Source organism: Periophthalmus magnuspinnatus, chromosome 4 (assembly GCF_009829125.3).
Source record: "Periophthalmus magnuspinnatus isolate fPerMag1 chromosome 4, fPerMag1.2.pri, whole genome shotgun sequence".
Lineage (NCBI taxonomy): Eukaryota > Metazoa > Chordata > Actinopteri > Gobiiformes > Gobiidae > Periophthalmus > Periophthalmus magnuspinnatus.
In genome coordinates, this window is record NC_047129.1 from 601261 (window position 1) to 629058 (window position 27798).

Here is a 27798-nt window from a genome sequence, read left to right on the forward strand (position 1 = left end):
AAATGTTCAATCTATTATTGTGTTTCTCTGTTGTAAAGTACAATTCTACCTCAGAAGGTGTAAACTTTAATTTCAGCCTTTACAGGTTTTCACTGTGAACCAAAATAATATGACCTGTCTCCCATTTATTATAAGGCAAACCAAATTTACTGCTTAAATCAAGGTAAATACATACACTATTATCGTCCTTTACTCTTTTAGCGCAGATAACACAAAAAGTGACTGTCCATAATCCTTTGACTAGACAAAGGGAGAGAGCGGAATGGCATATCTACTATACTCCCCACAATATGATTATATATAAGCCAAAATGAAACATTTCAGATATTTTTACACCAGTCAAATATTATACCTGATGAATGTTGGAATGCACTCTCTTATAAAACTCACCGAAGTTGTGCTGTGACAGAACAGTACACCCAAGTTTCCTTTCTCTTTACAGTCGGGTTTACTACATAATTGCAGGCAGGGTTTGGCAGGGTGATGTCTACGATGGCTTTAATAATCAAGGAAGTAATTTACTGGTAGCCTATTTTCTTGGGATTGTTCCTTATCAGACTCAACCAGGACTTAACCAGGACTAAACCTGCTTTTTAGATGGTATATTATGTTCCTTTGCCTTTATATTATGTTATTACTCTCCCATCATTCGATATAAAAATGTGTCTTGTATTAACATGAGTAATATAGCCACAGTTATGAGTTTTGGTTATTATCTCAGGGCTAAATCTCGTGTTAAGTCTCTTTGGGTGGCTTCACTTTTGCAGGATCAAAGTCAAAGTGCCATAAAGTGGAGGTGGCTCACTGCTTCCTGCTTCAGTCCTCATTCAGAAGGCTAACCTCGACCGCACAGGCTCACATCACACAAAATCACCACTTTTGGGTAAGTTAAAGTTTTTGTCATTAAGTATTTTCAGTTAAATCTTTGAGAAAGCAAGATTTATTTATTTTTTTATTAATATTTATTAGTATCTATCTCATCCAAAGCAGCATAAGAATAAGGCTGAATTATGGGGAGCCATATTCAGTTTTGTTGTTTTATGATATGAATAAGTAAATGCTGATAAATTATTGGTGGTGGTGGTGATTGTTATTCAAATGTGCCACAACTATGTAAATTTACTTTGAAATTGGAATTACAAGATTTTCATAATTTGTTTACCCAAGTAAAATAATGATAATGATATGATGCAGTGTTGTACATATTATTTTTTAAGTTTGTTGCTTTGAGCACATTTTCATTGTAAACTAATGGATTATGTCTTAATGCAGGAGTCCACCATGCTGCATTTGGGGAAGGTAAGGACATTACAGCTCATGTTGAAGTTGCACCATGTAATTTTTCTGGTGTAGGGTCTGCCTCCTGCTTATCTCCATGGGGATGTTATAGCTTTGCCTAGAATGTTCCACAGTATGGCATTAATCTTATCCATGTCCAATGTAGACATGAAGGTGATGCCATCCGGCCAAATAAGGTTTCTCTTAGCTATAAAAACACCTGTAATTGAATAAATGCAGAATCAGTAGGTGGTGTACCCTCCAACACAAAACTTCCATAGTACACATTGATAAGCAGATTTGCATCTTATTTTGAAAACATATTTTTCAACTATTATTCATTTTCTTTCTTATTAGGGAGATTTTGTGTGGATAGACACAGGCGTTGGGATCCCCATTGGAGCTGAAGTCAAAGTCACTGACACTGGACAACTTCAACTGATCGACGATGAGGGGAAGGTAAAACTAGAGCTGCTCTTTGTAGTTTACAACTTTTTTAAACTATAAACTAATTTACAACTGTCTAAACCGTGTACAATAAAGTCAGGCATAAATTAAGTCCCACTTTGGACTCAATCAAAACAAAACCAAATCCAAACAAGGTTAAGACCAGGACTGACCAATGAAGGACAATTTAAATAAAAAATCTTCATTATCCTAAATCACCGAGGGCCACATCAGCAAAATGGCTGCTCTCAAAGGGCCAGATATAAAAATAAATCTAACTACTTTTTTAACTTGTTAATTCACTGTTCTGTATTTATTACTTATTCAAGTTACAAATATCGCATATGAATTTGCCTAGATGTAAAAATATGGCTGTGTAACTGTGTATCTCCTGGTAAAATGACATTTTAAGACCATCATACTTTTTAATTTAGCCTGTCGAGGGCCACATAAAATGGTGTAGAGGGCCACATTTGGCTCACGGGCCTTGAGTTTGACATATGTGTCCTAAATCATCTTCTATTGAAAAAGAAAATTAAAAAATGATAACATTTAAATAAATAATAGACACATATCCACAGTTTTAATCACACATATTGGCGTAAATGTGATGATATGTGATAATCCAGAAAGCACAGTCCATACAACCTCTTCACTTATTCAAATTCATTTAGCACCAAATTGCTTTCTCATATTTAAAACTAGCAGCTATTGTTTTAGCCTCATTTCAACAGCTTCACTCTTCTGTACACCAGCAGAGAACAAGTCCTTGCCCTCTGCTGGCAACCACAGCGTTGTATTCTCAGAAAGAAATTGGGGTTAAATTACTTCTAAAAGAAGATCCAAAAGCATGATTATATAATACAGATTGTGCCACAGACTGAACATGTCCTGCACTGTGCTTTAAGAGTTTTATGATTGTCTTTATTTAGGAGCATAAGATCAATAAGAAGAAGGAGGGTTTGATCCGACCCATGCACCCCACCTCCATCAAGGGCGTGGATGACATGATCAGACTGGGAGATCTGAACGAGGCTGGCCTGCTCCGAAACCTGCTAGTGCGCCACAACGAGGGCATCATCTATGTATGTAATCCTGCTAAAGTGTAGGACTAAACCAGGCCTGAACCAGGACTGAACCAGGACTAAACAAGGACTGAAACAGGACTGAACTAGGTCTGGACTAGTACTGAACCAGGACGGCACCCAGACTGAGCCAGGACTGAACCAGGTCTGGATTATGATGGATAAACTATAACTGAACCAGATCTACTCAATAATATTTTCCACGGTATTCCCAGGTATAATCCCTAAACCAGGACAAATGCAGGACCGACACATGCCTAACTAAACCATGGATTACAAAATTTTACATTAGATCTGAAAATGGACACAAATCATAGTTTAACAAAGTCAAAAAATACAGGACACTCATAACTAAATCCATTCCAAACCAAGTCTAAACTAAGACCTAAAACAGGACTTGACCAGATCCAAACTCACAATGGCCCAGGACTGAACCAGGAGAAATCATGATCTAACATTGGCAGTTACAAGGTCTAGCCCAGGACCAAACTACGTAATCCTGGACCTAGTTTTATGATGTCTATTATAAAGCTACGGTAACACATACACTAACACTTGGGCCTGTGTGTCCTGGACTCTGGACTCTGGTTTATCACTGGGCTGTTTGTTTCCATGGAGATAAATGTGGTTCTGTTTAAAGAAGCGTTTTATGCCACACTTTAAATCTCTCCAGTGTCTCGCCAATTATCAATCCTGCTATTTTTGTGGTGACATATACTGATGCTTGGAGCTACTTTTTCTAGGACAGGCTTCTCTTTGTATGTCAAGAATCCTAGTTTTATACGGGGACAATAACATGTATTTGAAAAGACAACATGATTTATTACAAATTCCTTTTTTATTTTAGTGTATTATTTATTATCTTGTTGTTTTTCCCAATGAGGAATTATCTAGTCATGAAGCTTTTTTGGATTTTTTTTTGTTCTTTGTCTTTATTCTGGGGTATGTAAAGGTGGATCATAAAATGCAGAGTCCGGGTTGCTCCAGATGTTCTCCTCTTGGTCAGGAGTACCTAGCTGAAGGATAGTGTGCATTTTTATACACTACATTTCATAGGAATAACTATTTTGACTAGTTCACACATAAGCAGAAACCCTCTTTTACATTTTAAATACTAATACTTAAGCACAAAAAGTAGATCAGAACAATTACTCAAGTACAATCTATGAATAAAAGAAGAATGTGAAAGTAACCAACGCATTTACTTAAGTCTAATATCGAGTACCCTAACTCACTCAGTAAAAAAATATTACATTGGTGCTTTTTCATGCTTTTAAATACACCTCAAACGTGACTGTATGTTCATTTCAGACATACACTGGCTCTATCCTGGTGGCAGTGAACCCGTACCAGCTGCTGCCCATCTACACCACAGAGTATGTGCACATGTACACGGACCGCCGCCTCGGAGAACTGCCCCCTCACGTCTTTGCCATCGCAGACAGCTGCTTTTTCAACATGCGCAGGAACAAGAAGAGCCAGTGCTGCGTCATCAGGTGAGCGGCTGGAGTAGGTCTGTGTTAATCCTATGGAGAAGGCTTTCTTATTGGACAATACACAAGATGATTATTATATATATCCACATAGTTGGGTTCTCTTCATAACAGTAATCAGATAATATTTTTGCAATCAATCAAGTGAATGAACTATTTAATTAAGGATGTACTATGTAATCTTTGCAGTCTGCCACTATAGAGAGGCAATTGTTTCACCTGGAATGTTCCCCAGTATCAATCAATCAATCAAACTTTATTTGTAAAGCACTTTACAACAGCAAAAACTGAACCAAAGTGCTTTTCAAGTGCATTAAAATGTAAAATGTACAATGTAAAATGTAAAAACAACAACAACAAAAATTCTATATACAAAACAACAAACAACAAAAGCAGTCATTAGCTGAAGGCAATCGTGAACAAATGAGTCTTTAGCTTTGGCTTTGAACAGAGACAAAGTAGTGACTGAGCGTAACTCTAGGGCCAAAGAGTTCCAAAGTCTGGGACCAGCCACAGAAAAAGAGCAGTCACCCCACTGTTTCCTTTTGGCTCTGGGGACGTCCAGCAGGTGTTGGCCGACCGCAGAGCTCTGTTGGGCGTATGAGCCATTAACAGCTCGCAAAGATATGAAGGTGCAAGACTGTGCAGAGCTTTAAAAACAAACATTAAAAGTTTAAAATCAACCCTGAAACGTACTGGGAGCCAGTGGAGGGAGTACAGTATGAGTATGATCTTAAACGTGTCCATTTATTCAATTAGAGATGTTTTATTGCTCAAAAATGCACCTCTTCACAGATCTGACCTGTAACTTGGCCTAGTGGGTGCTTGTTTCTTAGCAGCGAGATAAGTTTAATGCCATGTTGTTGAACGCATGTGTCAAACTCAAGGCCCGGGGGCCAAATGCGGCCCTCGATGTAATTTTATGTGGTCCGCGACAAGGTAAATTTAAATGTATGTCATGTTAAAATGTCAGTTTATCAGAAGACATATTTACACAGACATATTTTTTATATCTTTGCAAATTTGACACGAACCATTTTGCTGACGTGGCCCTCGGTGAAATTGAGTTTGACGGCCCTGTTGTTGAAGATTCCTCTAAGTTACATACTGCACCTTTAAGTTTATTTGCTGTTATTATTAAAGATAAAATAATTGTGCATGATAATATTTTGTACTCCTCTACGATGTACAGAATGTACAACATATTCAAAGCATCGGAATAGTGTTAATTTGTCCCATTTTGTTTTCAGCGGTGAATCTGGAGCAGGGAAAACTGAGAGCACTAAACTCATGCTGCAGTTCTTAGCGGCTGTCAGCGGTCAGCACTCCTGGATCGAGCAGCAAATACTCGAGGCAAACCCCATACTAGAGGGTAAGGATGAAAACTCCCAAATTTGTAAGTATTTTTTCCGCTAATATGTATTTTCTTTCAGCGTTTGGAAATGCCAAAACTGTTCGTAATGACAACTCCAGTCGGTTTGGGAAGTATATTGACATTAACTTCACTCAGGGAGGAGCCATCGAAGGAGCTCGCATAGATCAGTATCTCCTCGAGAAGTCCAGAGTGTGTCATCAGGTAAAGAGAACTGTTACACATCCTCAAAACACAAATAACATTACAGAAGTTGCATAACCAGCTGAGAAGTGGGTGTACTGTAGTCCTCATGCTGGTAGTGCCAAGCCCAGATAGATGTAGAGGGAGGTAGCTGGAAGGGCATCTGGTGTAAAACATATATATTTACATAGCCAGTAAAGTCAGATTTTTAGACAACAATCATAACAAATACAGATTCTCACCTCGTATGAAACTGTTCACACTGTGACAACTCCAGAAATCAGATCATTGTCAGATTTTTGTTGTGGATGTAAATATCACTAATAATACTTAAATGTCCAGGCACCAGACGAGAGGAACTACCACATTTTCTACTACATGCTGATGGGGATGTCGGCCGACCAGAAGAAGACTCTGTCACTAGGGAGCGCCGCTGAGTACAACTATCTCACAATGGTACAGGGGCTGGCAGTAGATTGATCCTGGTTTCACTCACTAATGTTATTCTTAATTCTGCACTATTTGTGATTATTAGGGAAAGTGCACCAGCTGCGAGGGCCGTGATGACATAAAGGAGTACGCACATTTCCGCTCTGCCCTCAAGATCCTCATGTTCACGGAAAATGACTCTTGGGAAGTGTCCAAATTACTGGCTGCAATCCTTCATCTCGGCAATGTCCGCTTTGAGGGTACAGACTGTAACAGGAATATGTGTGTGATTCTTATCAAATGTATACATGTGGTGCACTGATTTATCTGTGTACACTCAGGCACCATCGTGAATAACCTGGAGGCCTGCGACATTAAAAAATCTGCACATTTCAACATGGTTGGAAAACTTTTAGAGGTATTTAAAACAGTCCCTTTCTAGTTTGAAAAAAACAAACAAACACAGAAATGAAAAGGAGGAGGACTAACTTTCAGCATAGGGGAGGAAGATATATTGAAAAATGGATAATATTGAAATTGTTCTTCTGGAGATACGCAAAAGTAGAACATCAAATATATTTATTTATCTATAAAACTATTGAAAATAACAACAAAAATAGCTAATTACAACATAAAATTAGCTAAAACATCCACTGTAATCTCCCAAACAAGTGTATAAAGTGATATTTCTGCATTTTTGAGTTTATTTTTAAGGCCCATTCACATGATTAAGATACTGCAAAAAAATGTAGTAGTATTCATTTTGTCAATATTGTCCCCCCCTATTTCAACAGGATTCATATATTGGTTTCTTATTTTGAAGTCTAAACCTCATACATTCAATTTAGATGTTGTTTTTAAGAATCTCACAATAGTTTTACTGACTTATTATAACTGAGATATTGATTATTGTGGCATTATTGTTTCAGGTGGAGCCCAAGTCTCTGGAGAAAGGTCTGACTGAGCGCTCATTTATGACCAACAGAGAAAGTGTGACCAGAGCTTTGACGTCTGCGCAGGCTGTGGACGGCAGGGACGCATTTGTCAAGGTCAAAATTCACAATATTTTAAATCAATAAGAAAAGACAAACCAACAGTATTTTTTGGATTCAAGACAGCATGACAAAAACTATGTAAGAAACAAATATTGGTAAATCTTTAGGACCTGAAATCACTTTCTGCTTTAGGAGATAGTAGATGGTATTATTACACTGAAGTGTTTATTTGTTCAAAGTATAAAACATCTTATTACCTCAAATGTGAAAAAGATATTTTCAAAAGCATTTAAATGTTGTATAATATTAAAATGATGTGGGGAAGGTTATGCAATTATTCAGTCAAAGAAAAAGGAAAAAGGGAAAAGAGAAAAGAGAAAAGGGAAAAGGGAAAAGGGAAAAGAAAAAAAGACAAAGGGTAAAAAAGAAAAAAAAGAAGAGAAGAAGGGGGTGAGAAAAAAAGGAAAGAAAAGGAAGAAGAAGAAAAAGGGGGAGAAAGGAAAACAGAAAAAAAGGAAGAAAGGAAAGGAAAATAATAAGGGAAGAAAAGAAAAGGAAAAAAATAAATAAAAGAGGATGGAGACTGAGCCCTGAAACTGAATGTCAAAACTAGTTTTAACTTCACAACGATACTCAATCACTCATTCATTCATTTTACCTGCTCAATAATAGAACATTAGCTCATTGTAAGCCCCCAGCCCGCCCCTTCAACCCGCCCCCTCAACCCGCCCCCTCAACCCGCCCCCTCAACCTACCCCCTCAACCCGCCCCCTCAACCCGCCCCAAACTCTGATCATTGTTTTATTTGTTTGTTGTCCTTTGCTTTGTACCAGGTTTATCATTTTCTTGTCTCCTGTGCATCTTTCTATCTCTTGTCAAGTCCTGTTATGTTTTGTACTGGACTGTTTCTTTTTTTTTCTTTTTTCATAAATAAAAAAAAAAAAAGTTGTATATCGCAGTTGTTAACATCTGTAATTTGTTTATATTTCTATTTGAAAGCTACTGTCTTATAATTATGTGGTTATTTTCTAGGCTATCTATGGGAGGTTATTCATTTGGATAGTGGATAAAATTAATGAAGTTATTTACAAACCTGTGACTGAAGATTCCGACAGGGCCCCACACTCCATCGGCCTCCTTGACATCTTTGGATTTGAAAACTTTCAGACCAACAGGTACATGAGTCTGAAATCGTATCACATATTACGCATTTAATATAACATGAATACATTGTGTTAAAATTGCAGTTTTGAGCAGCTCTGCATCAACTACGCCAATGAGCAGCTGCAGCAGTTCTTTGTGAGGCATGTTTTCAAACTGGAGCAAGATGAATACGCACGGGAAAGTATCGTCTGGGAACGCATCGACTACAAGGACAATCAGCAGACCCTAGACGTACTGGCCACCAAACCAATGAACGTTCTGTCTTTGATCGACGAGGAGAGCAGTTTCCCCAAGGTGTGGATCTTAGTTTAGACTATAATATACAAGATTTAAAAGATTGCATTGGTTAAGAAACAGTGATAAAGACAGGAGGAGGTAGAAATGAACTGAAGAGGGTTTTGAAAAGGAAAAGGAAAAGGAATGAGTACAACTACTGGTAGATATTTAGGAGATACAGTCAGGTGTGTGCAGATTGAGATGATTTGGTATGAAGTGATATGAGCATTAATGGATAAAAAGATGCTGAACTGCCAATATGATGCCTAGAGAAAGACTAAAGAGACTTATGGATGTACTGAAAGATGACACGGAATTAGTTGGTGTGAGAGACACGATGATGCAGAGGATAATATATACAGATATAAGGGGTAGATCATATATTTGAATGTTTTATTTTCAGGGCACAGATACAACCATGCTCCAAAAGATGAAACAAGTCCACGGAAAAGGAGGGGTTTTTCTTCCTCCAAAAAACAACTATGAGACGCAGTTTGGAATTGCACATTTTGCTGGGGAGGTATTCTACGACTCAAAAGGTACAACTCCTCCTGAAATACAGAAATATAATAATTTAGTTTTACTGCTTGTAACGTTGACTTATAAAGCAAAAAGGACTATTTCATTTTATAATTCTATATGTGACTTTTTAATATTCCAATACAAATAAAGTAAAATGGATTTTAGTTATAAATTTACCATATCATCCTGTCGTAATAAAAACTTGTCTTGATTGGTTATTCTTCTGTCTCTTGATTGGTTATTCTTCTGTCTCTTGATTGGTTATTCTTCTGTCTCTTGATTGGTTATTCTTCTGTCTCTTGATTGGTTATTCTTCTGTCTCTTGATTGGTTATTCTTCTGTCTCTTGATTGGTTATTCTTCTGTCTCTTGATTGGTTATTCTTCTGTGTAGGTTTTCTGGAGAAGAACCGAGACGCCCTGAGCTCTGATCTGATTCAGATGGTGGAGACTTCAGCAAACAAACTCCTCAAACAGATTTTTCATAACGAACTGTCGACTACCAGCACCACCAAACCTAGCACCAACCCAAAGATGATCATTAACGCCAGCAAGAGCAGCCTCAGGGTCAGTACAGGTGGAGAACTGTCACACAAGAGACTCAACTAGTCAGTGTGATATTGTGCAGGACAATTAGAAGGTTGTTGGTCATTAGAGGAGGGATGACTTTCACTTACTTTATACACTACAAGGATCACTCAGTCCTTCCTATATACTGCCATTGTGTTCTTCAACAAGACCTAGACCCTTGACCCACCTTGTAAATTAGTATATAATGATTTTTTTTTTAATATTTTACAATATTTTATATTTTTTTCCGCATGTGTATGTGATAAATTTAATACGACAATGGATTTAAGTTTAACTCATTGGCCATTAATCAATCAATGTATTACTTTACTTTTACTTTTATTTTAGTTGCGTACTGATCATTTTTCCAAAACACACACAAATACAAAACCATATCCTGACCAGCCAGTCCCTTCCACATTGTGTTTGAATCTTTGTAAAGTTTTGCCAAAGCCTGTGGTTCTGGCTGGTCAGGTAAACAAAATCACTATGTATGTAACTATAACTAAACATGTGTTTCTTTAACAGCAAATGAATGACGGGAAGAAGCGTGTTCCCACTCTGACCTTCCAGTTCCGACAGTCGCTGGACTCACTCATGAAGACGCTCACCGTGTGTCAGCCGTACTTCATCCGCTGCATCAAACCCAATGACTTCAAGAAGCCTATGGTACTGAAAACACACACTCATTTAATAAACCGTACAAACTTAACTTTACAGTGCTTCATTTCAGCTGTTTGACAGAGACCTGTGCATGCGCCAGCTGAGATACTCCGGGATGATGGAGACTATCCGCATCCGTAAAGCTGGTTATCCCGTACGCTATACTTTCAGTGAGTTTCTGGACAGATACAGGGTCCTGCTCAAATCCTCTGTCTGTGATCCCAAAAAGGTGAGCTAAACCCGGTCATATTTACATAATAAAATATATATATAATCTTTGTTTTATTGTTTTGTTATAGGAGAGTAAGCAGAAATGTTGTGAAAGCATTTGTCATACTGTGCTCACTGGAGAAGGTGACTGGAAAACTGGAAAAACCAAGATTTTCCTCAAAGTAATGCATCAAATCAAAATGTTATAAATATATATAAGCAGTCCCTATTTTATATTATATTAATCTTGGTGATTTAGGACTTCCATGACACAATGCTTGAACTGGAGCGGATGAATGCACTACACACAAAGGCTCTCTTGATTCAGAAGGTTCTGCGAGGCTTCAAATACAGGTACAGTACTGCTAATAAGACCAATGTTCAATAATATAATATATGTGTAACCCTGAACTATGTGTAAGTGCTTGTTATTGTCCGATTTCAGGAAAGAATTTTTGAGAAAAAGGGCAGCAGCTCTCGTCATACAGAAATACTGGAGAGGACACAAAGGGAGGAAACTCTACAGGGCTGTAAGTTATTTTAAATACATCGACAACCCATTACATTATTAACAATGACTGATAATACTAAAAATGAAAATACTAATAGGGAGACATAACAGGAAAACAGTCATAATAATATCATGGACAATATAGAAATAGACAGATCATGCTTATGCTTAATAGGTGTATAATAAATGCATTTTTATTTCTTTCATAGTTGCTTATCCTTATGTTCCCTGCTGTAGGTAAAACTGGGCTTTGCAAGGCTCCAGGCAAAGGTGCGATCGCGTCAGCTGCAGTTTCAGTACAAGAAGAAGCGAGAGGCGACCATCTTGATTCAAGCTCAGATCAGAGGGTATTTGGCCCGGAAGGACTGGAGACGCAAGAGGAACGCTGTCATTCTTCTTCAAGCCCACACCCGCGGAGCCCTGGCCCGGAAGGCTCTAAGGAAGAGGAAAACAGACGTGAGTTCAGCCTTAAAAAACTATAACATGTGAGGGATGTGTGATGAGTGAACCTTTATTGACCTGGTTTTATTGTACAAGGAACTATATACTGTGCACTTCGAACATGACAACACCCATTCCACCTTTCCAGAGGTAGTCATTCAGCTAATTAAAGAAAAATAACAAGCTCCCAGAGAACTATAGATCACATTCTGTTTTTTCAATGGTGATGGAAAAAAAACTTTATTTTAGTAGAAGTAAGTATGGACACTGAAAAAAAATCACATAAAAAGGACAAAATTCTTTACTGAATAGTTTTAGAATGGGATATACCATAGAGTGCACTGGTAATACAAACTAATGTATTATCATTTTGTATTGAAAATTACAGTCTGTTGTATAAATAAGAGTGTTTTTTTTATTATCACTGAAGTATCGATTTATTGACTCTTTTTCTTGGTATTGAAATCAAGATTGAAATCTGTAATATAAAAAGACTTTTTGCAAACAAACAAAAATAAATACAGCCATATAGCAATTTAACATAACCAAATGAATAAATGAATGGCATTAATTGAGTAAATGTTATTTCAGATGATGATGTCGGCTAAAGAGAGAGAGGCCGAACGACGGGCGATCCTCCAGAAGCAGAAACATTTGGAGGAGGTCCTGAGGCAGAAGCGTAAAGAGGAGGAGCAGGAGCAGACAGAAAAACTGACGGAGCAGGAGATGGTCGACAGCATCTTTGGCTTCATCGAGAATGTGGTCGGGGGGCAAGAGGGACAGGCACCGGCTGGGTTTGAGGTGCTTCTTTCCTCTCTAACGCCAACTAACTTTATCTTCACATTCGCTACATCCATAAATATTATCTTTGGTCTTCATGACTCCTCTTTGGTCATTCTAACCCCAGTAATAGCACCAGCAGCTCAGTTAGTAGAAGGTTGTTAGTTCTTTCCCTACTGTTGCCCATGTGAATATGATGGGTGTGGTCAGAGAATGACACATTTCTGTTAGCTAGGCCCCAAGACAGTGAGTGCACTTTATTATATATATGACATAACGATTTGCATCCCATTCCTCTACCAGTGTTATGTTCACTATTCCCCAATCCTCTAGATATATAATAATAATAATAATAATAGTAATAACAACAACAACAACAATAATAATAATAATAATAATAATAATAATAACAATAATAATAATAATAATAATAATAATAATAATAATAATAATAATAATAATAATAATAATAATAATAATAATAATAATGTCTTGGATTTAAATAGAGCCTTTAGAGGCACTTTTATGATGCATTATTTAATTGTAGTTACAGCCGCCCTATGGTAGATTAATCTGCAGCATTAGCCCTTTCTACAAAAAAATCACTCACTCACCACTTTGACACATAGTCAAAGTGGTTGAAGTGTCTTGCCTAAGAACACAACAACAGTTTGCTGGAGCTGGCAGGTATTCCCAGCAGTCTCCCATCCAAGTGCTAGCCAAACCAGCCCTTCTTAGCTTCCAAGATCTGACGAGATCATTCTCATCCTGGTCTGGTCACATCTCAGTCTGTCCTTATTTACTTCATGCCTAAAACATCTATTATAAACAGTTCCTCTAGTTTAATCCTGCTCATTGTCATTTAAAGAGAAATCTAATCTAAGTCTCCATAAACTTATGTTACTGATCATGTGTCTTGCAGAAATTTGAGCGTACCAGACTGATTTCTGAGGAGATCGATATAGACGACCAGCCGATGGAGTACGATCCCCTAGACGACTATGATGACCTGGATGAATACTCCTTCCCCAAATTCGCCTCCATGTACTTCCAGGGAGCAGCCACACACACGCACATCCGGCAAAGGCTCCGGCAACCACTTCTGTACCATGAGGACGAGGGAGATATGATGGTAAACTGAATCGTTTAAAAAAATATATGATTAAGAGGAAAACATGTGTATAATATTTGTGTTTTGTGTTTCAGGCTGCCCTTACTGTATGGTGGATAATTCTCAGGTTCATGGGGGATCTGCCAGAACCAAAAAACCCAGTCCAAGTGGATCAGGTAAGAATATATAGTGTTCAAGCTGGACAGCAGTACAAAGATTTTAAAAGTCCTATGTTTCTTTTTGCTCCTCAATGTACTCCAAACATTTTTTGAGGTAAAATTAAGACAGACAGACATTAGAAAAGCAAAGACAGTACACCACTAACCTTTACGACTATTGTTTTTGGTATTTATTTTTGTAATTCATGCTTTTTCCATTCAGAGGGGCCTAAGAAAAGATGTAAGAAGTCAAAATGGTGTTGATGTTTTGATCGGAGAAGGACCCACTCTGGACCGACCTTTGACCTCTCTGGAAAAACTGCACATCATTGTGAGATATGGCATTATCAGAAGTGACCTGAGGTTGGCTACAGTTGTTTACTTCTTCATAATTGTTTGTTATTTAATTTCATTAGTTTTAATATTGTGTTCTTCTGTTGAAGGGATGAAATTTACTGTCAGATCTGTAAACAGCTCCAAGACAATAACAACAGAAATAGTTATTTCCGAGGGTGGATCTTGCTCTCTCTATGTCTGGGCATTTTCCCTCCCAGTGAACATTTTAATAAAGTAAGATTTGACCTAACTATAATCATTAAATCAGTGTTTTGATTAAATGTGTGCCAACCCAGTGAATCAAAAAAATAACTTATTTTTTGCAGTACCTCCAAAGTTTCATCCAGTTTGCCCCTGGTGGTTACTCATCGTACTGCGCTGAGAGACTGAGGCGCACTGTCCTGAACGGAGTCCGCACAGAGCCCCCCGCCTGGTTAGAGCTACAGGTTAGAGAGATTTACAAAATGACATACACGTATACTGTTTGAACTGTCTATAAAGCTCAAAAGATGTAAAACTGGATGTGTGGCTGGGAAGTTTGTCCTTAGTCATTTAATGTATGCAGACGACTTGGTTGTGTTTAGTCCGAGAACCGCTGGTTTACAGCAGCTACTCAACATCTGCTCAGCTTACGGTGTGAAGCAAGATATCAAGTATAACGCAACTAAAAGCGTGATCATGATTTGTAGGACTGAAGAGGATAAACACATGCAATATCCTGATTTTTGCCTGTCTAATGTTGTATTGAATGTTCCAGCTAAAATTAAATATCTTGGGTGTATCATCACTGCGGACATGGCAGATGATGATGATATTTATAGACAGTGCAGGATGTTGTATGCACAAACTAATACTCTTCTGTTCAAGTTCAGTTCATGCTCTGATGATGTAAAGTTAATGTTATTTAAATCATATTGCACACCACTATACACTGCCCACCTCTGGACTCAGTACAATAAAGCCAGTCTCCAGAGGCTGCAGGTGGATTATAATGACGCGTTGCGGGTGCGACTGAGGAGGCCAATGTTGAAATGTTTGTCACTGCACGAGTGAATACGTTGCAAGCTGCACTGAGAACTTTAATGTACAGGTTTATCTGCAGACTGAATAAGTCAGAAAATGAAATTATACTGTCACTCACAAGCATAAGATGCAGTGCAATTCGCTACCAATCCAGAATGTGGAGACATTGGTGTGGTTGTCTTTTTAAAACATAGATGTTTATTGTTTGTTTTATTACTGTCTGTCTGTTTTTTTAAAAATGGACCACGAGTCTGAAATAAAGATGAATTGAATTGAATTGTATACCATTTTCCCATGATTAACATAAAGCATTTTATTTATTATCATTTGTTTTTTAGGCGACCAAGACAAAGAAGCCCATCGTTGTGACTCTGATGTTGCTGGATGGTCGCTCCATGACACTGTCAGTGGACTCAGCCTCCACCTCCAAAGAGATCTGCCAAATGGTTGCAAACAAAATCAAACTCCAAGATACATTTGGCTTTTCTCTCTACGTGGCCTTGTATGAAAAGGTATGCTTCTTCTGTAGCTTTTGTTTTTTAGCCTGTACTTTTTGCTTATTCTAATGTTTATGATTACAATAGATGTGTTAACTACTTCCCCACTCCTGAATTTGACTTGAGTTTGACTTGACTCATAATGATAGACTTAAAAAAAAAATTAAATGCTACTCATTGATAATTCATCAATGTGTATAGCACTATTTTAGAGACTCAGATACACTTGTTGCTAAATGTTCATGTAGCTCAGTGGGTAGAGCTCTAGCACACATGCAGTGTCTTTCTCTACTTTCTTCCCTATTTCTTGCTGTACTGTTAAGGTGCATATGACAGATTAAATTGCACATTTCACTAAAACAAAGTTAACATAATTATATTTAAGATTTTACAAAAAATGTTTAAATGCTTTTTAAGAAAATTAAAATTCTGTTTATAATTCTACTCTCTGGTTGGACATAAGCAGCAGATATGACATATGTTAAGGTAATTCCGTAACTGTTACCTAGCAACTACAATGTTAACAAGGGCAAAATTTCACAATATATATATACTGGTAATTAGACTAATAAAAATAAATGACAACCACTTTATTTTGTTAAATTATAGATTGTATTTTCAGAAAAATGCCTTTCTTGTGTGTAAATTCATGCATTTTGGATGGATTGTCCTGTTGATGATATAGGCAGAGGTATTCCTAAACTCACCAAAAAAATTCATTTGCAGCATTCTCAGAGCAATTCTCACTCTAACATACACGCAAACACACAGTGTGTCAGTCCATTACAATCCACAAGTGGAACTCACAGCACAATATAAGAACAATATACATAAAAACAGTGCAAAACTTCAAAAAACACTACCCTTAGAATTTAGCAATTTAATAGCTGAGGGCACAAAAGAATTTGAAAAACGATTTGTTTTCCGTATCGGAGCATAAAAGCGACGCCCTGAAGGCATCCTGATAAAGTCTGGAGCCAAAGGATGGAGGGGCTGAGCCAGATCTGTTAACCAAATTTCAATGTTATAAAGTGTTGCTAACCTTATGTACCACTCCTGATCATCCCTGTTGATGTCTGTCTTAGGTGTTCGCTCTGGGCTGTGGTCGGGAGCACCTGATGGATGCGATCTCTCAGTGTGAGCAGGAGGTAAAGCGCAGGGGCGGGCAGGAGCAGCACGCCCCCTGGAGGCTGGTCTTCCGAAAAGAGATCTTCACTCCGTGGCACGACTGCAGCCAGGACGATGTCAGCACCAGCCTCATCTACAAACAGATCATACACGGACTCAAGTTTGGGGAGTACCAGACGGCCAAGGTACTCAACTGGACTGTGTTATAGCACTAATTCACAACAAAGTATTTTTTTTATAGCTGAGGTGGAAAACGTTGTCCAAACACTGTATGCATACCAGAAATCCTGGGGGGAAACCTGACAATTTAAGGATAAACACTATAGACTGGGCTATAAAATATTAGAAGCAGGAGTTTTGACAAAAAAAAAATGTTCAGACTCAAATGAGGATCCATTAAGAATTAGTATCAGAATGTAATAGCCAGAAACAGAATGTACATTGTGAAAACATTACATCAATACATTTTTTTGCCAAATGAAAAAATATTTAAAACTGAATTATTCTAGTGTTTGCTGACTTTTGTCTCACAGCAAGATGACCTCGTTGACCTTGCTGCCAAACACGTGTACATCCAACATGGCTCAAACAGCAGCCCAAGCGACGTGAAGGAGGCTGTTCAGGAGTGCATCAATAGCACTTTGCTGGAGGCCAAGTCCGAGGCCAAGTGGATACAGATGGTCAGCACGGCACATTCACAGGTACGTACAGTCACACGAAAAAGATGGAATAGAATCAGAAATAAGAGTGTAATGCCTTTTATCCATTCATAGGGTCCATTCACGCGTCAAAAGCTGAGCGCTGAGGAGGTGAAAGCCCAGACGGTGGACTATGCCAGAAACATGTGGCCGATGCTTTTCTCCAGGTTCTTTGAGGTGGCGAAGCTCTCAGGTTGGTTGGTACATCTAGAAATTTAAGTTTAGAGACACTTTGAGACATATTTTGCTTACAAGTTGGAATTAGTATAAAGACAAAGCATTTTTTTTGGCACAATCTTTGTCTTTGCTGTCTCTACTGAAGACAAGTGGCATGAAACATGGATTTAATACCTGCCTAATGTCCAAACAAGACACGCTTTAGAATTACTATAACAACAATTCTGAGATATTGTTAATGTTTAGGCCCTACTTTGCCCAAGAACAAGTTTATAGTAGCTGTGAACTGGACGGGCATCACTTTCCTGGACGAGAGAGAGAGAAGGCTGCTCAACCTCACCTACCCAGAAGTCACCGGAGTCAATGTCATCAAGTAAACAAATACAATAGTCTAGTCTAGTGGTATAGAAAAAAATATAACGATAATGCTATATATTTTTTTCTTCCAGGGAGGGTAAAGCCACAGGTCAGAAAGTGAGTTTGGTGACCCTAAGAGGAGACTTCACGCTGAGTGGATCCAGGGCAGACGGCATGGCAGAGCTGGTCACCATGTTCCTCAGTGGTTTAACAGAGAGATCGCAGTACGCAGTGGCTCTGAAGGACGGGGACAGGGCAGGTCTGAACTACAACTGCACAATTTATTCATCATTTTGTCTTCTCTTCAATATTTGGTTGCTTTTAGTTAATCATCTGCCTCTATTTTGGCCAATCCTATACCTCTGTTATCTCACAATACACTTACTTTATCTTGTATTTATTTTATTGTAAAGGTTGACCCATGTGCTAAAAACCATAATTGCAAACGTATTACAGTAAATACAACTCAACAGTGCATTTCACTCATTTACGTCACTAAATAAATACGGTATTACATTTATATTAAATTAAATCTTTTGGTGAGTCAAATACCTGTAATTCAATTAGTCATTTATGGGCATTAAGTTTCTAAGATTGAAATGATGAGGCCTCTCTTATTGGTTGTTCTCATCTCCTCTGTGTTTCCTGTCTGGTAGCATCAAAATCTCCATGAAACTGACCCTTTTTAAACTACTTGTAACTTGTAACTTGTTTTTTGGGTTTTAAACAGATGACCCCACGTTACTTCGCTTCAAAAAAGGAGAGCTGATTATCATAGTAAAAGACAATGAATTTTCACAACAGCGTGGTTGGATCAAGGGGCAGAATGCAAACTCAGGAAAGACGGGAGCTGTGCCTTTAGACGCAATTCTGATTTTACCCACACTCACCAAACCAACCAATGAAGTCATGGTAGGAGATAAGTAACTCAAGTTTTACAAAATGCAAGTTTGAACAAGGCTCTAATATTATTTTTATGTGTCCTTTAGAGCCTCCTGAATCTGCCTCCAAACCAAAGGAAGAACATTCCCATTGAGACTGGGACAGTGGAGAGAGTGGCTCCGGCTACACTCCGAGAATACTCCCTCCAGTATTTTAGGTTTGTACAGTGCACAGGAGACATATAATGCTTTTCTTTGGTATTTAGTTTCAAACTAGAAATACATAGACCATTATTTTTTTTATCTCAATGGGACTTATATTAAATATATTAATCTAAGTCCCATTGTTAAAGTCCCATGTGTTAAAATAAATACATAAATTAGACATTTTGTTCCTGGTAAAACCTCAGTATCTAAAACGCCTTAATAATAGAAACAGGTTCAGTGACTTCCTGTTCAAAACTACAGAACTGACAAGCCTCTTCATAGTATAGTAGTATAGTAGTATAGTAGTATAGTAGTACACAGCACAGTGAGATTTCACCAAGTAGTGCATTTTCATCTATGTGTTTTAATGGATATGTGACAACCCTATATTTATGACCCAGAGTCTGATATTTTTTAAATAATTACAATCACAGAGAAGCATGATATAAATGACAGTCAGCTGATTGTTAAAAATCATTGCAACTTTGAGTATGGGCTTATGATGAAGGAACACTGTTATGAGGCTAAAACATCGTAAAAATTAATTTTAATTTAATAATAGATCTCCTTACTGAAAGTATATACACACACAGACACCCCCCCCCCCCCCCCCCCCACACACACACACACACACACAATAAAAACTACATATTGTTTCTTTTTTTCTTTTTCAAACAGACAGCCAACTAAAGACGTGAACCGACAGGTGATCTCCAGAAACGCTGCTCCTGAGCGTCTGTGGGTGAACTCCCGAGAGCCCATCAGACAACCTCTGCTCCTCAAGCTCATCGGAAACTCCGACCTCAGCCACAAAGCCTGCCTCGCCTTCACTGATATCCTTACACTACATTTAAATAACAATATGATATCTGCCCCGTACACAACATAATGCACTGCACTATGTATTCAGATCATTTAAGTTCATTTATTTAGCACATTTAAAACTACTTCAGCTGACCAAAGTGCATCACATTAAAGCCAATGGCAATATGTTAAATATATATAAAACACTGTTAAATTATAGTGAAATGTATTTGTAAATATTTCACTTAGTTAGTTAGTAAAGGTTCATTCTGTCTTTAATTTATGAACGTCACCTATTACGAGCTCATCACATTTCATTCCTTAGATACTTAAAACTGCCAGATATTATAATTTACTATTTTCCTTGACTGCTGTGCACCTATTTTGAAGTACATGGGGGACTACCCGACCAAACAGACCCAGAGTCCCCTGGATCTCACAGACCAGATCTTTGGACCTGCCACCCAGTATGAGCCGCTCCGGGACGAAATCTACTGCCAAATCATGAAACAGATGACCAACAACAACAACAGGTTAGTACAACTCTGATAATACATCATGATACTGGCTTTACAGGCTGTGCATTCTGCTGTTGGGCCATTGGGCAAGAGACAAAAATATTGACTAAAATAACAAACTATGACTTCAATTAAATGTATAATGTCATCTTATTATTGATGTATTCCACAGCCATGGAAGTTATTTTCAAACAGAGTGCGCTGCAGTGAGATCTTATTGTGTCAAGTTAATGCAAAGCTATTTTGGCAGTTTTATGCTTGATCTACTTAAATTTGTTTTCAGACAATAATTTGATGGATGAAGATGACATAATACATTTATTCAAACTAAACATTTATTTTCTGAAAGAATTTGCTGGTGTGAATGACTGAATGATTCCTTTGAGTGCCAAATAAAGACAAGAGAGAAAAGTGTTATTATACAGTAGTAAACCAGCAGTATTAGGCCTCAAATGCTACATCACAGACACAGTGCAAGGAAATGAAACTCTTTTGTCTTATATATTTTTTGAAACAGGGCCAATAGTCATTTCCTCTTTGCTTTGTGCTCAGGTTCAGTTTGGAGCAGGGCTGGCAGCTGCTGTGGCTCTGCTGTGGGCTGTTCCCTCCTGGTCAGTCCCTCCTCAAACATGCGCAGAAGTTTTTGGAAACGCGACAAAGAGAAACACTGGCCTCTGACTGTCTGCAGCGCATGCAAAACTCACTCAGGTCAGAGAATATGGACAAATAATATACAATAAATGACAAATGAAGTCAACAAGAAGTTTAAACAATACCTGAGGGAAGCATCAGAATAACTGTAATATGGTTATAATAACATTGTCCAGAAGTAAATCCAAAATAAATTACATCGGTAAACAATATGTAATGTACTGTTAAAGAAGACATGCGAGGCAATACAGGATTACTCAAATATGCATGAACTAAAGGTTAAATTAGCTTACTACTTATCATAACATGCCCCCATTACGTATTATTATAATTGACGGCATATTTTGACTTTTACCACATGCTTCGTCTAGTAAATTGCGTCCTGTACCACCATAACATCTGACATTCCAAACTGACTGAAGCTAGACTAAATTACAACTACCCAGGTCTAAAAGCAATACAATTGCGTTGCATACCTGGGAATATTCCGGTGTAGAACAAGTAAAGTAGGAAAAGACTTAGATCTTTGCCATAAACAACGTCTTTAAGATTAAAAAGCAAAGCAAACCAAACTGAATCACTGTAAAGCAAGGACAAACTTTCAAATGATCCTGTTTTAGTTGTAGTTCACTCAATACAAATTATATGCTAACTACTAACTCACTGTGCTATTGTAGGCCTCACCATTCAACTCAACACAAATAAACACTTGTGATCTGACAGAGAACATAAGTCCATTAAGCAGCAGCATTGTGAATAAAGATATACTATGGGAGTAGTGGTCTCGTGATAGTGTTGTTGATGTGGGTAAAGACATGGTAAAGACTCGTGACTGAGGACCCCCCCCCCAGTCCAGTGTACCCGGGCTGGACTCCTCTTTGTTCACAGGGACATAAGGGCAGTCATTGCAATCACGCCAACCACCATTTACAACACTAAGCCTATGAGCAGCAAGCTATAAGGATTTTTATGTACCATGACATATCGATCTTATTAAGGGTACAAAATTTGAAGAAAGAAATAAAAGCTGTGAAGACATCAAATTAAGGACAGTTTTGTATTTCATTATTCACTCACTTTATTATATTTAGGGTCAGTTTAGTGAGGCTAGATTAGACTATTAATGTAACACTGTCTGAGAGTGATCTACATGGATAGAAAGATGGATAAATATGGAGGCTTTTTTCAGTTTTGGGGATTGTACTTCAAAGTAACAATGTCATATTAAAATAGAAATGTCTTTATTTAGTTATTAATATTTGCACAATTAGTTTGGACTATAAATCAATACATAAAAATGAAGGAAGTTATTTGCTGTAAAAAGCAAAGTGACATCACACATAATGGTTATAGATAAGAATTGTGTGTTGTGTTTTAGGATGGAGCCGAGGAAGCTGCCCCCTCATCAGGTCGAGGTCGATGCTATTCAGCAGAACAGTCTCCAGATCTTCCACAAAATACAATTCCCCAATGACACAGATGAGGTCTGTATCTAAACGTCTCCAGAAACTCCACATGCAAGTACGCATAGATGCATGAAACAAAAAACAAACACACACACACACACACACACACACACACCCCCCCCCACACACACACACACAAAAGATCAAAAGTTAAAGTATTTTAGTTTTTATCATCAAAATGTTAGCTTTAATATCCATTATCTCTATACACCAGACCTTTGATTACAAGAATTGAATACAGAATATAAATTTTAGTAATTCAAAATTGAATAAAAATTGACAAAATATTGAGGAGATCAGTTTAGTTTATTTTAGTTTAGTCGAGGGACGCTAACTCATTCAAATGTCTTTTTCCCCATCAGCTTTTTGAAGTGAACACCAACACCAAGATCAAGGACCTGATCCAAAACATCGCCAAAAAACTCAAATTAGCTTCAGCTGATGGATTCAGCCTCTTTGTCAAGACACATGACAAGGTACTGCAAAAACTTTCATTTGGTGTAATCTTTATTGTGAAAAAAGTGCAATAAATCCTAAACATCTGGATCACTCAGGTCCTGAGTTTGAATGAGACAGACTATTTCTTCGACAGTCTAAGACAGATCACAGACTGGTCCAAAAAAGCCAAGAGGATCAAAGATGGTACAGTGTCATTTTGAATATCCACGTTTACATTATTGTCCATATTGTGACTCTGTATGTGTGTGTGCATACAGCGGCTGGACCCTTGAACATTTCCTACCTTGTCTTCTTCATGAGGAAGCTCTGGTTTAATGTAGTCCCGGGACGAAACCTCGAGGCGGACCTTATCTTCCATTTCCCTCAGGTACTTTTGAATCATTTATGTTTGTATCAGTAATACACGTTATTCCTGAAGTAAAAGTATTGTAATGTCTCTGTGATTGCTGCAGGATGAATGAACAGATTTGATTTATTGTATTTACCAAAGAAGTCAGCCTGTGTACCCTTTTGTATCCATAATATACTAGCTGATTCAGTTGTGTTTGGGCATAAAAAAAAATCAAATAAATAAATAAGTTGTATAAAAAATTAACAAAAATACTAAAATGAACATACATTGTTTGTTGTGTTTTCCAGGAGCTGCCAAAGTACCTGAGAGGTTATCACGTTTGCACTAGAGAGGAAATGGTGTCTATCGCAGCTCTGCTTTTCAGAATAAAAATCAACAATGACAAGAACCAGTTAGTGACGCTCCCCAAGATTTTGAAGGAGCTGGTGCCTGCGGATCAACTCAAGGCCATGTCTGAGAATGAATGGAAAAAGGTCTGAATCTTTTTTTTTTTTTTTTCTTTGAGCTTTTATTTTATTTTTTCTTCGGTGATGCTTTGACTTTCTGAGCATCATCATACAACATGGACACTTTTTGGATATTGGAAAAGCTATGTAGTCACGCCTCTTTATCGGTTTCAGAATGATGAAAAAAATAGCCGTAGTGATTAACAGCCAAATATTGTATCTTTTGAATGGGAAAAAGTCCTCAAAATGTTGAATTTAACAGAAAGCTGAAACCCTTGAATCGAACGTTTTCCTTTTCAGAACAGTTTATGATGCAAGTGATGTTTTATTCTAACAGATACCCCTAAAACTCCCAAATTTCTAGCTAAAGTTCTTTGAATTAAGTAGCTGACCTTTCCACTATGTGCTGTTTTGCTTTAGGCAGTGAACGCAAATCATGAGCACCTCTGAAGACAGTTTATCATCATCTTATATCACGTTGACGTTAACTTCTAATCCCTTATATCTTGTTTGCTGATATAATAATTTGACAATATGAGTTAAATATATCATATCTTTGGACTTCTTCAGACTATAGTTGCTGCCTTTAACAAACAAGGATCCATGTCGGTGGACGATGCCAAAGTTGCGTTTCTGAAGACGGTTCACCGCTGGCCTACGTTTGGCTGTGCGTTCTTTGAAGTCAAGGTAATTCATACTTTACGTTGCTCTTTTGAGACTTATTTATCCAAATTAGATGTGCTACCTGAATGAAAATACAACAATATCCTCACTTGTTTCTTTGCAGCAAACATCTGAACCAAACTTTCCTGATATTGTGCGAATAGCCATCAGTAAACAGGGTCTAACAATCATCCACCCCAAAACAAAGGTAACGCTACTTCAAAATTGAATGCATCTTTGTCAGTTTATTCTATTGTATGTAACATGTACCATTTCATTTGCAGGAGGTTCTTGCTAATCACCCGTTCAACCGGATTGCGAACTGGTGCAGTGGAAGCACATATTTCCACATGACTGTCGGAAACTTGGTCAAAGGCAGCAAATTCCTCTGTGAAACCTCACTGGTAAGTTTAAACGTCATAGATGTTATAATTATATTTAAAAATGATGTTTGTAAGTTGCTGCCAAACGTGAAGCTCATAATATGCAGTGATACAAGAAGTACTTATTGTGTTACTTAAGTAAAAGTACAGATACCAGGGCAAGAAAATACTAAAGTAAAAGTATCACATGAAAAAATCTACTTAAGTAAAAGTATTAAAGTAGCCATTTTAAAATGTACTTAAAGAGTAAAAAGTAAAAGTATTTCGTGTAGATTTTGAGTCTTATAAGGCTTCAAATGTAGTGATTTTTTATAAAGATTTGAGCTGAATTATGTTCAGTAGAAACCACTGGACTGATCTTTTTTCCTAGCTGTTTTGTTTTTTTGTTTTAAATTTTTTGTTTGCTCAAATTATGAACGTAATAAAAAATAAACTCTGAGCAGGTCTCAGACAATAATTAAAAAAAACCTCTACTTTTCAGTCCAGTTCAAAAATGTAGTGGAGTAGAAAGTAAAAAGTATCCACTGTAAAATGTACTACTCTCCACCACTGTAAATATGAATGAAAACAGAGTGGACTGAATGAGCATTTTTCTTACTTGTACATTTTATACAGTTATGCACTATTACACATGGGTTGGGATGCAATAATAATTATCTACTGCAAACTGAAACCTTTGTCTATCTTCAGGGTTACAAAATGGATGACCTCATAACATCCTATGTGAACATGTATCTGAAAGACAGAAGAGCTGTGCAGCCCAGGAACCCACGCCTCAACTTCTGAGCAACCATCAGTCATCAGACAAATACTTCACTTTATTTTCATCTGAATGTTTAATGGATACGAGCTATAAAGTTATATCCTTAGTATTATATTACACAACGCAGAAGAAAGGTTTTGATTCAGAAAACAACAGAACTCAAATGTCTAATACTTTAAATAAATACTCTAGAACCATTGTAATTCACTCTCAACTCAAGTATTCTTGATTGTAATTTCCAGTACACTGAGTATGATCATTGTATAAGATTTTATTGCTTAAACATGCTCAAGTTTCCTGCTCTCAATTCGCCTGTTATCTTTTCATTCTGTGCCTACTTTCAGAACCATCGCTACAACGTACAGCGTGTCCATAAAGTCTCTTTACAATAAAAAAAAATACTACAAAGTCAATTGATAGGATACCTTAGTCAGACTTCTATTGTACTCAGTGGTTTCCAGTGTATTTTTAGCTCCTTTAATCCACCTCTATATGGGCTCCATTAGTCGCACAAAGCACATAAGACTGTAGCAGAGACTTATCAATGATTGCAATCGCATCTTTTGACTTTATGGACATCCTGTATTTCCACAGTAGATTTAACGTTGTGTGAGGAGGAAACCCGTCTCAGATCCGCTGTATTTGTGCTTACAGTACCACACCACACTGAAGGATCGCTGAGTGAGGTTTACTGCTGGTGTTTGACTGTTATTGACCCTGTTTGTCTCCAGTCAATAGTCTTCCTCTCTCTTTTACTGCTTAATTAGGGTTTAACCACAATGCTCACCAAAAGGGAAGTACTTAACATTCAAAAGTACTGTGTGGTAAAATATAGGATTAAAAATGTCAGAGTACAAAACAATAACAGTTAACAGCAGTGTAGCGTCGTGGTGGAGTCTGTAATCTTGCACTCCAGAGAAGCTAAATGATTTGTGGTGATTCACAGATGATCTATTCAAAAAGCAGCAATAAAGTAACGTAACATGTAATAATACTAAAGTTAATGATGGTGAATAACAGTAAGTTGCACACACATAGAACACAACTGAACAGTCAAGGGCAAAACAATGAGTTCCTTTGGTATTTAAACGTGTGTTTCATGCACGACTCCTTCAAATATGATTTCATTTTTATTATTTTTGTCTCTATCCTTTGAAAATACCATTTGTGCGTCATTTAATGTTTTTTTTTTCTTTCAAATTACATTCATTTCAAATTATAAACCCAATGTTACGTCCCAACATTTAATTTTTAAGTTACTCTTACTTGAGTTATAGGTTTCCCAAATACTTTATTACTCTTACGTTGTAGTTCTACTTGAGTAATATTACTTTCAAGTATTGTTAGTCTTACTTGAGTCAAATGTTTGGCTACTCTATTCACTACTACTGTTTGACATTACACCACAAACAAACATCACCGCACCAATGATCCTGAATGTGTGATTTATAGTGACATTTTTGCTTCAGAGCTCAAAAGATTCAAAACAAAAGTGTGGGCCTTCGCAATTAGCAGTTGGCTGTATAACACGTGACCCGCCCCGTTTGGATTGTAGCTCCATTCACTTGTTACACAGTCATTTGCATATCTATGTTATAAAGGGAGAGTGTTTGATGCAGCTGCGATCTGAAAGAAATATTCTCTGACCAGCGAAACCAGTGGGCCTTGTGCACATCTGTCCTGCAGCTATGTGACTGATTCTTTTGGGCATTCCAATTCAGGTCGTCCCCAGGAGGCAAGTGTCCCAGAACAGGGGCCTCTGTCTCTGGTCTGTGATCCCCCTCCCCGCCCGCCTTCCCTCTCTTGTTTTTCACTCTCTCCTATAGTGCATGGGGCCCTGTATCTACAAAATGATCATGTCTAAAGACCTTACTCATAAACTTGTAAATGAACAACACAACCCATCCTCTATGTATGAGTGAGTGAGAGCGAAAGAGAGAGAGAAAGAGAGAGATAGAGGAGGGGGGAGGCAGAGTTGAGTTTCCATGGAGTAATAGTGGACCAATAGGGGCAACTGTGGTACGCTATTCTTCTCGACGCCGCCAAAAAAAATCTCAAATCTGCATCACGGGCTGACTCACGCTATTGTGGGGGAACACAAGTGGCTCTCAGAAGGAGAAGGGGATGGAGAAAAAAAGGGGTGGGGGTCATAGTTCAAACCGAAACCTCACAACAGGACCCCCTCTCTGTTATCAAATTTGTCCGGGACACAGAAAGGGCTACAGTGTGGTGTCACGGAGAGGAGAGTGAGAGAGAGGGAGGGAGGAGAGAGAGAAGGAGAGACGGAATCGAGAGAGAGAGAG

General features: G+C 37.8%; 2 protein-coding genes across 2 annotated transcripts in view; one reads left to right on the forward strand and one right to left on the reverse strand.

The window, feature by feature from the left end:
- Positions 1 to 27798, reverse strand: part of zbtb11 (zinc finger and BTB domain containing 11) — a 505104-nt gene that overhangs the window by 153625 nt on the left and 323681 nt on the right. The gene's annotated exons all lie outside the window — the stretch shown is intronic.
- On the forward strand, positions 833 to 26485 carry LOC117370197 (unconventional myosin-VIIb). Its single transcript, XM_033965586.2, has 47 exons — positions 833 to 883; positions 1273 to 1299; positions 1636 to 1737; positions 2658 to 2810; positions 4122 to 4306; positions 5554 to 5675; positions 5737 to 5879; positions 6201 to 6314; positions 6394 to 6547; positions 6629 to 6705; positions 7217 to 7336; positions 8315 to 8457; positions 8530 to 8740; positions 9126 to 9261; positions 9637 to 9809; positions 10341 to 10481; positions 10546 to 10704; positions 10775 to 10867; positions 10945 to 11039; positions 11131 to 11215; positions 11434 to 11652; positions 12229 to 12438; positions 13340 to 13549; positions 13624 to 13704; positions 13910 to 14049; positions 14130 to 14256; positions 14349 to 14468; positions 15384 to 15557; positions 16628 to 16855; positions 17204 to 17371; positions 17444 to 17561; positions 17792 to 17918; positions 17995 to 18161; positions 18633 to 18814; positions 18892 to 19001; positions 19669 to 19823; positions 20174 to 20327; positions 20865 to 21020; positions 22342 to 22447; positions 22792 to 22905; positions 22984 to 23071; positions 23146 to 23255; positions 23528 to 23713; positions 24257 to 24373; positions 24474 to 24557; positions 24634 to 24753; positions 25423 to 26485. The coding sequence occupies exons 2-47, from the start codon at positions 1282 to 1284 to the stop codon at positions 25516 to 25518; spliced, it is 6291 nt and encodes a 2096-aa protein (XP_033821477.1). The 5' UTR covers positions 833 to 883; positions 1273 to 1281; the 3' UTR covers positions 25519 to 26485.

Excerpts from the sequence above, each read along its gene's own strand:
- LOC117370197 (XM_033965586.2), top strand. Across the intron at positions 17,372-17,443 it reads TCAGCACGGCACATTCACAG|GGTCCATTCACGCGTCAAAA; the intron begins GTACGTACAGTC and ends ATCCATTCATAG. Across the intron at positions 17,562-17,791 it reads TGAGGTGGCGAAGCTCTCAG|GCCCTACTTTGCCCAAGAAC; the intron begins GTTGGTTGGTAC and ends GTTAATGTTTAG.